The sequence below is a fragment of the Gossypium arboreum genome, chromosome 11 (genome assembly GCF_025698485.1).
Source record: "Gossypium arboreum isolate Shixiya-1 chromosome 11, ASM2569848v2, whole genome shotgun sequence".
Lineage (NCBI taxonomy): Eukaryota > Viridiplantae > Streptophyta > Magnoliopsida > Malvales > Malvaceae > Gossypium > Gossypium arboreum.
In genome coordinates this window covers 37,954,495-37,964,933 of record NC_069080.1, presented here as the reverse complement: position 1 = coordinate 37,964,933, position 10,439 = coordinate 37,954,495, and the positions used below count along the sequence as shown (strand labels likewise).

Below are 10,439 nucleotides of genomic sequence, written 5' to 3'. Positions count from 1 at the left end.
TATGAAAATAATAAGTGGCATAACATTACACATTTAATAATATGTTTATAGTATCAGATTTTGAAAACAATAGATTTTAACTCAATAAATTTAACAATTACCATTTAGTGGAGACTGAAATTTTAAAATTTGAATACCAAATAAAGTTTAACCTTGAATTAAAACATGACTTTTACTTTCCAAATAAAAACAATATTTAATATATAGGCAAATATGGTATGTGAATGTGTATTAATCTTTTAAAACAAGTTGCTGCTCTGTCTCTCTAATACCCGCTTTAATAAAAGAATCTGCTTAAATAGGTTAAACAAAGATTATTTAGTAACACAGTTGGCCAAATCATCCTTGTATGGCAGCTAAGGCTACAAAAGAAAAAAAAAAAAGGTTAAATTTATTACACTTTTAACTTGTAGTCTACGGTGGACCTCAACAAAATTAAAGACGGAAAAAAGAGGAATCAACCCCCCTCCCACCTTTTTCCTTGGATATAAACACATATTTGGTTAATTGAAAAAACAAGTTACAGTAAGAGAAAAAAGAAAAGAAAAAAAGAAAACAATGGGTAGGGTTAAAGTGGAGCTGAAAAAGATTGAGAACAGAACATATAGGCATATAACTTTTGCCAAAAGAAAAAGTGGTCTTGTTAAGAAAGCTTATGAACTTTCGACTCTTTGTGATATTGAGGTTGCTCTTATTATATTTTCTCCAGCTGGAAAACTGTTCCTTTTTGATGGCAAGAAAAGGTGTGATTTTGTGTGTGTGCGCGCATTTTTAGATTTTGCTTTTTCCGATCTATGATTATAATATCTTGTTTCTTTATTGACTTTTTGATCTTATGATATATATCTCTTCTTTTTTATTTTATAATGATTTGTTGAGTTTTATTTCTTTGATTGAATTTTTGTATCCGATTTGATTTTGGGGTATGTGTAGGATTGAAGAAATTCTTGCTGAATACATGGAACTTCCTGCTCGTCGACGTGGATGGTATGGCTTTTTAATGGAGGGTTTGATTGAATCTAAATAGCTACAATAATTTGTTTTATCTTTAATTTTGCTTTTTTTTCGACATCAAAAAATTGCAAAAATTCTAAACAAATATCAATGAATGAAGAAATTAAAAAAAAAAAAATTGTTAATCAGATCGTGCAAGATTACATATTAACAATGATTTTTTAAAAATAATAACCGTTAGATCGATGTTGGAATTTTTGCGGCGGCACCGTCAATAGTCATATCACATTTTGTGCTTATTAGGTTTATACAAATGATACAGACGCAACAAAAATTTAAAATCTTTTAATGGTCTTTCATTTAAAATGCCACGGTTAACTGGTGTGGGTTTTCACTTTTTTTTGCCTTTCTAACAACTCTTGATTTTTCATTTTGGTGGTGAACCCCTCAATTGGCATACAAAGGGTGCTTGATCAAGAGGTAAGTAACTATTTAATTAAACAATTATTTACAAAATTTCAGTACAAGTTTTACGTTTGTGTGCGTGTGTTTTGTTTCAGTTGATCCGACGCATTGTTACTCAGTTGAACGTTGAAGCTAGCTTTTACGGCGTCATTAGGTTTGCCTTTGTAGTTAATTAAGATTAATGGTTATATTAATTTTTAATGGTGACTGGTTGATTAATTTTCTTTTACTTGCCGATATTATAGAAGGGACAAAGACAGCGAAAATCTATTGAAGGTATGTAATGAAAAAGTAGACGAGTAAATGGAGCAAAAAGAAATAATTTTATAGACTTTGATGTAAAATCATATCAATAATAATGCAGGAAATCCAGAATGGAATAGTAGTATGCAGTACTGAGCTGGAACAAGTGGAGAGGAACCTACAGTATGGGACCATCGAATTAATTTTTTAATTATCCTTGAAATTTCATTCTGTTGTTAGAAATTAATTTTGAATTATATGGATTGGTAGGTTTTTTCTGAGAAATCCTAGTTCTCTTGATACAATAACCGAGGTTATGTACCATGAAATGATCTTGGAAGAGACCTTGGAACTTGTCCGTTTGCGCAAGGCAAGATATATACACACACACACAACCTATTTGATTTAACATTTCTTTCTTTACAGATGAAATCCTAATTATGTATGTCTCGTTTCTAATTTTACAGAGAGTTTTAGAAGCAAATGAATTTGTTGGACCGACTAGAATGGAATTTGGAGTTAACATGGTGCCCAATTTGGTCGATCCCAGTGAGGTAAAAAGCTAAATGTAACCCAGAACTATTTATAAATTGTTATGATTAATGGTATTGAATATAGAATTTTAAGAGTGTGTGATTTCATGTATTGGGTTTCGATGAAAGTGAATGTTATCACTGATTTTCTTATGTACTTTGCTTTGCTGTTTGTAACATTTAGATTCCGCTTCATGCGCAAAATGCTAGTGCCCAGGCTTGCTTAGCGCGAGGTTTGAACTACAACATCATGAACTGGCCATCACTGAATGATGTTCAAGCTCCAACTAATTTTACTGATCAATCAATCGGTCTTCAACAGCCCTTAAGGTCTAAATAAGTTTAGTATTGTCTTTGATAGAGATTTTGTCTCCAAACCTTACTTGGGTAGCTCAAGTGATAGCATGCTCCCATCAATGACTTATATGTCATAGATCATGGGTCAAGTTAGACCATGATCAAATTCTTCACATGGTTCTATCTATTCAGGCACTTTTCCTGAACACTCTTTATTGAATAGGGAGACAAAATCCAATCTCATATACATAGATTACCATTTTACATCTCTTTTTCATGTTTGTAGAAATTTAGCAGAACCCTTGGTTGAAAGGCTGCCATTTCCAATGCAATTGCCATCGCGAATGAGATCTCATCATCTTCAAGGGCATGGGCACTTGGGCGGAAATGAAGTGAGCACTCAACCAAACATGAATTTTGATGACTATGTGTACCGTCCGGCGCCACCGATTGTCAATGCAAATTTCCCTCCCATGAATATGGACACCATACCCCAGGTAAGACTGAAATATATATATATAGGTGTGTGTGATGATTTCCTGCAAAATGTTAATATATACTATAATCATATTTGTTTAAAACCCTATATCTTAATTTTTTTTAAAAAATAAAATCTGATAGCTAGTCCCTTTTAATATAAAAAAAGATACTTAAATATTCTTAAATTCATATAGGAAATTGTTAGTATAATTCGTGTTACTCATTACATGCTCTCAGTTTTATGCAATGTTAATAATAAAAATGCAAAATCACTGCTTTGAGTAAACAAAACATTAATTTGATCATATATATAATATAGGCAGCGCCAAGAGGAAGCGAAGCGGAGGCGGAGAATTGGAGGAGCGGCAATAGTTCAAACCCTGACTCCAGGTTATGGTTTCTCGGTTGAACGTGAAGAACATTACCATCTTTTTGCTTTGGCCGCCTCAATGATTAGATTCCCGAAAAAAAACAAGTTACTGTTTGCCTAAGCCGAGGAGTGAATAGATACTGGGGTGGGACAACTTTTGATATAATAATATTTTGCATCAAAGACTTGGATTCTATGTTATAATTTCCCCGTTTTGGGTTTTAATATTTAAAAGGCTTTTTGAAGTACACTATTACTGCTGTGTTTCCTGGAAATAAAAAGCTAAACAATGTTAAAAGCAAGCGGCAACATCGTGCATGCATGTTAAGAGGTTGATTTTTATAGCCGTTTTAAAGTTAAAAGGACAAGCTTAGATAGATGAGTGAATTTACCCTCTTTAAAAAAGCCTAGCTAATTAATAGTGAGATGGAATGAGGTTTAGAATATGTGGGATTACTATTGGTAAGAAGAGAGTGGCATGCATACATAGGGGTTGGCTAGTTGAAGAAAATAATGAGGTGCAATGTAGAATTCACTTTGTTATATATATATATATATATATATAGGTAGCTGCTATAGCGATTTAATAATTTGGGTATGTTGGTTCCACTTTTTCTCATTGCTTTTTTCAACACTTAAGATTCTATTCATGAAATTCAAACTTCATGATTAAAAATAAAAGATTTGAAAACGTATTATAGTAACATGGCATAAAATTGAACGAAATTCAAACGCTCATAATCAATTTTCTCAATAATAATCACTTCTTTTCACTTATAACAACAATATTTAATTAAATATATATAATAATATATGGTCTAAATTTTTATGTGAAATTATAGCTATTTCATATAAGCAAACTACTAATTATAATTTATTACATAAAATGATCTTAATTAAAACATTATTTCAATATCATGTGAAGAAATTTATTAATAATATTTTATTAAATAAAGGAATTAAAGATATCAATTCAATAAACTATTAAATTTTCAAATTAAATATTTTACTATAAATTTGAAATATTATAAACTTATAAATTGATTACTTGAATTTAGTAAATAAGGATAAATTAACTTAATCTCATAACTCATTAATTAATTAAACTTGTTACATTTGTGGACTTTATAATCAATCATGTGAAAGAACATAAAATAAAAGAAGCACAAAAGCAATATATACACTTGTTGTACATCTTTTAATTTTGTTAATTTGATTTTCACTTTCTTTCTTTTTATCATAAGTTTTATTTTTTATTTGATAAAATTCACAATATAAATTTTATGATAAGTTTACAATCTGTATCCATAAGAAATAATAAAATTTGAATAGATAAATGAAGTTGTTATATAGATTCCTTATTAAATCATAATTTTGAAAAATAAAAAGAAATAAATTAATTAATCAGTAACCAGCTTTCTAAACTTCTGAGCCTTGGACTGAAGAGGAATATGCTTTTACGAAAGAGAAACAATAAACCAAATTCGTTAGCTATTACTAAAAGTAATAAAATAATAGTAGTATTGTACTGCACACAAACAGAATAAGGCAGACAAACAGATCTAATTCTTATAATAAAAGCCAAAATTAATCAAGGGAACCCAAATCTCCATATCCTTCCACCCATTTAAAATCTCTTACATGCTTCCAAACAAATGATTTCATCAACATACTCCCTCATCAAAACGAATTCTATCCACTAAATGAATATTGAGATAGGAATCTGTAGCATGTGAGCTAAAATCCATGCAGAAAGTGGCTTATACAATGAAAAAAATATATTATAACATTGAAAACATCAACAGATTTACAAACGTTTGACATTATTATTGTAGTTTCATATTCATCACTTACAACTTTAATGTCTTTTCTTGATCATCGTGATGATAAGGAAGAAAAGACAGATCTAAGAAACGATTGCAAAGGACGACAGGCAGTGACAGAGAAACATGAAATGGACAACAAACCCAAAAGCATTTACATGGTGAAAGAAGAAAAGACATATTTCTAAATTAAAAGTTTTACAACATAAGGAGACCACTGTTACTTGTCTCTCTGAATTTTTTTTTTCCTGTTGCAGAAAAGATGCTGTTGCTGTTTTGGTTGGTAGCAAGGCAGATTGTTTCTTCAACTTTTATTCTTGCCGTTCATACCAAGTGTGCTCAACGACGACGGTCCGGGGTCCAGTGTGGTAAAGCTCGACTGAAATGCTTTGAAACCACCCTTGAGTCGAGAAGTTCCATGATTGGAGTGAAGCTGACACATCTTGGAACTTTGTATTGATTAATGGAAGCACCCCTTGAAATTGCATAGTCCATTAACTCCTCGAATGTGCCGTTCTTCACTACTCTTATCTCCAGTGGGCCGATTGAGTCTGCAACACGGCACTGACGGTACACTGCGTTCAATGATTCCTCCATTTGAAAGCAACACTGGCTCAAAACTTCGTCCGTTGGGGCATTAGCAGCGTCTTTGACGAATAATTCCCAGTAGATAACGTAGTGACCTGGTATTTGTTTGGTGTCCGCGTAGCTCGTGTACTCAACAACGCTGGTGTTGAATTCCTTTAGCAAGACGGAAGCGTTTTCGATGGCCTGTTGCAACTCGGACTCGTCGGTTTTGTCGGAATCGATGCTCAGCAACACGTTCTTCCTCCTAATGAAACGGAATTGCGGGGCCGCGTTGTGGAAACCGGTGACTCGGAGGATATCGCCGACTCTGTAACGGCACAACCCGGCATAAGTTGTGACAATGAGTTCATATTCTTTCCCAACTTCTAGATCGGCGAGGTCAACGAGGCGTGGGGGTGAGTCACGAGATGAATCTTGAGCGGACGAGTCATCATGAGGCAAGAACTCAAAATAGGCCATGTTTGGCATGATAGTATATGAGACCTCGGATGGCTTGCACATTGGCTTGAGGTTAAGACCAAAATAACACTCTGAGGATGCATACATGGTGCAAGCCATTGGCAAGCCACCACTGTAATATTCAAGGGTGGGAATATATTGAGCCATAGCTCCAGTTACGATCACATCAAGGTACTTTGTGTTGGGCCAAATTCTAGTGATGATGCATTCCCAGTTCTCCTCTGAGCATTCCTTGGTAATGAAAGCAGCAAGTTCTGGGTTAGGTTTCAAGATTTTGCTCATACATTCACGAACTGAAGGATCAGTGACTTTAGGGTTTAAAGTTCCGGTTTCGATGTCATAAGCAAATTGTTTCCAGTTGACTTGCAGGAAACGAATGGCCTTGAGCAGGCCAGAAGCGAAGACGGCACCAACACGAAGGACCTCTTCCCTCATGATCAAGCCGCAGAGCATCTGGGCATACATGCTCTGGATCGAGTCGGGGCAAAGAATGGTCTCGTTGGGGCTGGTGTAAACATTGAAAGGATCATATGGTCTGCTCTTAAAGTGGTCGCTTTTGTAGTAGCTGGTAAGAACAGGGCGTGCCAGAAGCCCTCCAGGGGTCTTTGTTTCAGCTTTTATAAACAAGAAATAAAGACCCTTCCCTTTGTCCAATCCCGGGACGTAACTATCATCACCAAAAAGACAAAAATATCAAGCTTTGTTTTCAACAAACAATATCTTTTTTCCATATGCGAAAAAAAGCCAAAGAAGAAGAAAAAGGTAGAACAAATATACTCACAGATTCATTACAGGCATGAGAAGACTATACAAGAGTTGACGACGATTCAACTCTTCATGAATTGTTGGCATGAGCTTCCTTTCTCCAGCTGAAGTTCCAGAACTGCAAATTAAGGTCCCCAAGAAAACTTCATACCCAAATAACAATACGACGAAAAAACGAGGACAAAAAACCTAAATTCTTTTACCTGGTCAGAAACTCTGAAATGGGGTGAGAAGATAAGATGGGAGACTTGTCACCATTGGCGATACGTTGGATCTCAGGCTGAAGATCCTCGTAAGTGACAACAGGGACTTTGGACTTGAATGTGTCCCGGTCCGTAGCTCCATTGAGCTGGAAGCGTTTGAGGTACTCAGTGTCGGCATTTCGACTTAAGATCTCACCTAAAATCCTCTCTTGAACAGAATCAACATTCTTTGTCATCTCTTCAATGAACTGAAGAGCTTTGGCGTCTTTCTCACTAAGGGAGGCACCAACTACGGAGGAGAGAGTTGAATCAACAGCCATGATCGATGATGATGGAGATATCATAAAGTTATAAAAAAAGTTAGAAGATTACTAAAGCAAATAGAAGGTGTGAGGGAAGGGGAAGGAGGTAAGGGTGTCTTATATAGGGGGGGAGGCAAGCATTTTGTATGTGCCACGTCGTTAACTTGAAAGACAGGAATAGATGGTTTTTGGAGGGAAGCCGATGGAATTATGTGTTGTTTGCAGAAATATTTAAGAGTGTCCCCGAGGTGTAGCTTGGGAAGGAGACACGTGAGCCCCATGGCACGTAAAACTGGTAGTAAGAACCCCGACAGCGGGTCCTACGTGTCGTGCCATGTCAGCTCGAGGGTGGGTTTTTCTTTATATTTTAAAATTGTTTAAGCCTAGACGTCAGCCGGACCACACGCGGCTCTTTTTCTGCTTCTTCTGTTGCTCGATGATGGCGACTCCTTGCCGGCTCTCCCAAGGAAATTAAAGAGACGGCCCAAGCCTATGCTGCAATTTGTTGTTGCTTAGGAGGGGGAAATCAACAACTACTACTAGGGCTTTTGATTAATCTCAACCCTAATCATTATTTTATTAATTACCCATCTCTTCAAATTGGGATTCTTTAATTAAACTACAACATATCGTTGCAGTTATCACGTGAAAGTGACTGAAAGGATCTTATTTCTTATCTTTTTAAAATATGTCTTAACATTCTCGGTGTTTTTAAAAGCATGGTTAGAATTTGTGTTTTTGTATAATTTTATTGGTGCCGATGTGGAGGTTCACTAGTAACAAATTAATATGACGACAGTAGGTGGCCATTTTTGCATTTGATTATATATAATGCATGGGATTTGCATTACAAATGCCATTGTTTTCTCCACCATCTTCTGGGACTTAAATTATTATTTCATTCATTGCAACTTGCAAACCACATGAATAATGCATTATAAAATTTCAAATCAAAATTCAAACATTGACATTCATACTATCTTTGGCAATAAGAAAGAAAAGTAGGGGACACAACATTTTTTGCTTCATATGCCTTTAAACGTATTTCTCAAATTAAACTAATAAAGCATAAAACCAAATATTAATTCCTATATATCCTAACAATCATAGCGTAAAAGAATCTTAAGGATATATATATATATATATATATATATACACAAATATTATAGAATATTAGCTAAGAATGCTATATATAGACGCATAGGTAGCCTCCTCAATTTTAGATTTGTTAATGGTTGCTTAGCCGAACAACATATATTAATCGAATCTATATATTTGTTTTAAGAGTTTTTTTTTTTAACTGTGTTAGTGAAATTACCTAAAATTAAAAAATATTTACGATAGCAATGTAGCTATATAATCTCATTGGGTAAAAAACACACACTACAATTGCGAAGACATCTTATTGCCCTTTCACATACAGCTGCCATTGTGGACAGCAATGGTAAACTTACCTACAATTAGAAAGAAAATATGAAACTGTTTCTTCACATGGTATGGAAAATAAAGAAATCCCATATCATATTTAGCATTGCATGGAATAGAGTAGTGATTTCATTTCAATAAAATTATTTTCTGAATTCGAAGCCAGCAATGAATAATTATAATCCCAGCATCCCTCAAGTTCAACTCTAATCCAATCTATATAGTTTGATTAATGTAATAAACTAATGATAGAAATTCAATAGGGGATTAAAATATTCATCTGCGGAAGACATTTATATTTTCTTATTCATTGATTAGAGAAGTAAGTCGTAAAAGTCTAAGAAAGATTATTTAGAAGAAAGACTTTTGCTATTTTTCTCGAACACACTAATCTCTTTGATATTTAATTCCATTATGATTTGTTTTTTTGTTTTGAATTTATTTATAGGAACATATTTCATGGATATTGACTTGCGAACTAACCCAAGGCAGCGATGTTGACCTCTAAAAAGCACGAAATTTTTAAGCGATAATATATTATATTTTTATATGATTGTGATCGCTTGTTTATCTCGACTCGATTTTAAAGGGAAATATAAAGAATAAAAGTTTTGGGTTTACAAGAAATGTATCTCCGATCAAATTCGGCCAAACTCTTGTTTCAAAGTCTTACTACACACAACTTTGAATGTTCAACGATTACTATGTTTGACAGCCTTGGATGAGCCAAGTCAAGACGGATGGCTTAAGTAATTAGATACTTATTAGTGTACGGAATTGGAAAGCTTTGAAAATTCTTCGTAAAACCAGGCATTTCGTGAGTGTTAATTAAAGCACCTGAGTCCAAAGGCCCCCTTTCTCCACAATCCTATTGCAATGTGAAAGCAAAATAAGCCTTTTAGGTTTCAATGGAGTTGGGTTCTAAGTTCATTAGAGTTAATATAATTAAATAAAGTAACAAGTTTTGAAAATAAATGTTTTCATAATTACACGTTTAAAATCACGGAGTTATTAATTAATACAACTCTAAGTATAATATATAGAAAAAATGCTATGATTATTATAATTATTATTAGTTAATAAATTTTGATGTTAAAAAAAAGTTGTGATAATTTTATTTTTAAAAAGTTATGCTAATTTTATTAATGTAAAATAAAGTTATTACTTGGATAGAATTTTAAGTTTCTTAATTATTTATTGTTTTGAATAATGCTACTTCGCATTAATTACATAAAGTAAAATTATATTGTATGTAAACTTTGAAATTAGGAACACAAAAAGTCAAGAGTGTTGTCTCTAAGTGTCCCAGAGAAATAGTGACTACTGTGGCTGGGTAAAAAAAGGGTGGTGGCTTTTTCAAGAATGGGGAGGGACAAGATCTCTCTTTTGGAGGAGGAGTTGCTGCAATTGTCGATTAAAAGTTCATTGGTTGTTTCGAGTGATAGTCCAATGCTGTTATGTTTTGTTTGGACGAGACGGTCTTACAATCCAGATAGTTTTAGAGTACAAATGAAAAGTATTTGGAAGACAAC

At 33.8% G+C, this 10,439-nt stretch overlaps 2 protein-coding genes across 2 annotated transcripts; one reads left to right on the top strand and one right to left on the bottom strand.

The window, feature by feature from the left end:
- Positions 1 to 405: 405 nt before the first annotated feature.
- Positions 406 to 3,644, top strand: LOC108472841 (MADS-box transcription factor 7-like). Its single transcript, XM_017774397.2, has 11 exons — positions 406 to 743; positions 934 to 987; positions 1,419 to 1,434; positions 1,515 to 1,573; positions 1,665 to 1,695; positions 1,784 to 1,845; positions 1,933 to 2,032; positions 2,130 to 2,216; positions 2,380 to 2,525; positions 2,779 to 2,989; positions 3,292 to 3,644. Exons 1-11 carry the CDS (start codon positions 559 to 561, stop codon positions 3,379 to 3,381), a joined length of 1,041 nt encoding a protein of 346 aa, XP_017629886.1. The 5' UTR covers positions 406 to 558; the 3' UTR covers positions 3,382 to 3,644.
- A 1,458-nt stretch (positions 3,645 to 5,102) lies between these two features.
- LOC108470931 (probable indole-3-acetic acid-amido synthetase GH3.1) lies at positions 5,103 to 7,615 on the bottom strand. The gene is made up of 3 exons (XM_017772459.2): positions 7,181 to 7,615; positions 6,994 to 7,095; positions 5,103 to 6,879 (listed from the first exon to the last, which is right to left on the bottom strand). The coding sequence occupies exons 1-3, from the start codon at positions 7,522 to 7,524 to the stop codon at positions 5,505 to 5,507; spliced, it is 1,821 nt and encodes a 606-aa protein (XP_017627948.1). The 5' UTR covers positions 7,525 to 7,615; the 3' UTR covers positions 5,103 to 5,504.
- Between the last annotated feature and the right edge of the window lie 2,824 nt (positions 7,616 to 10,439).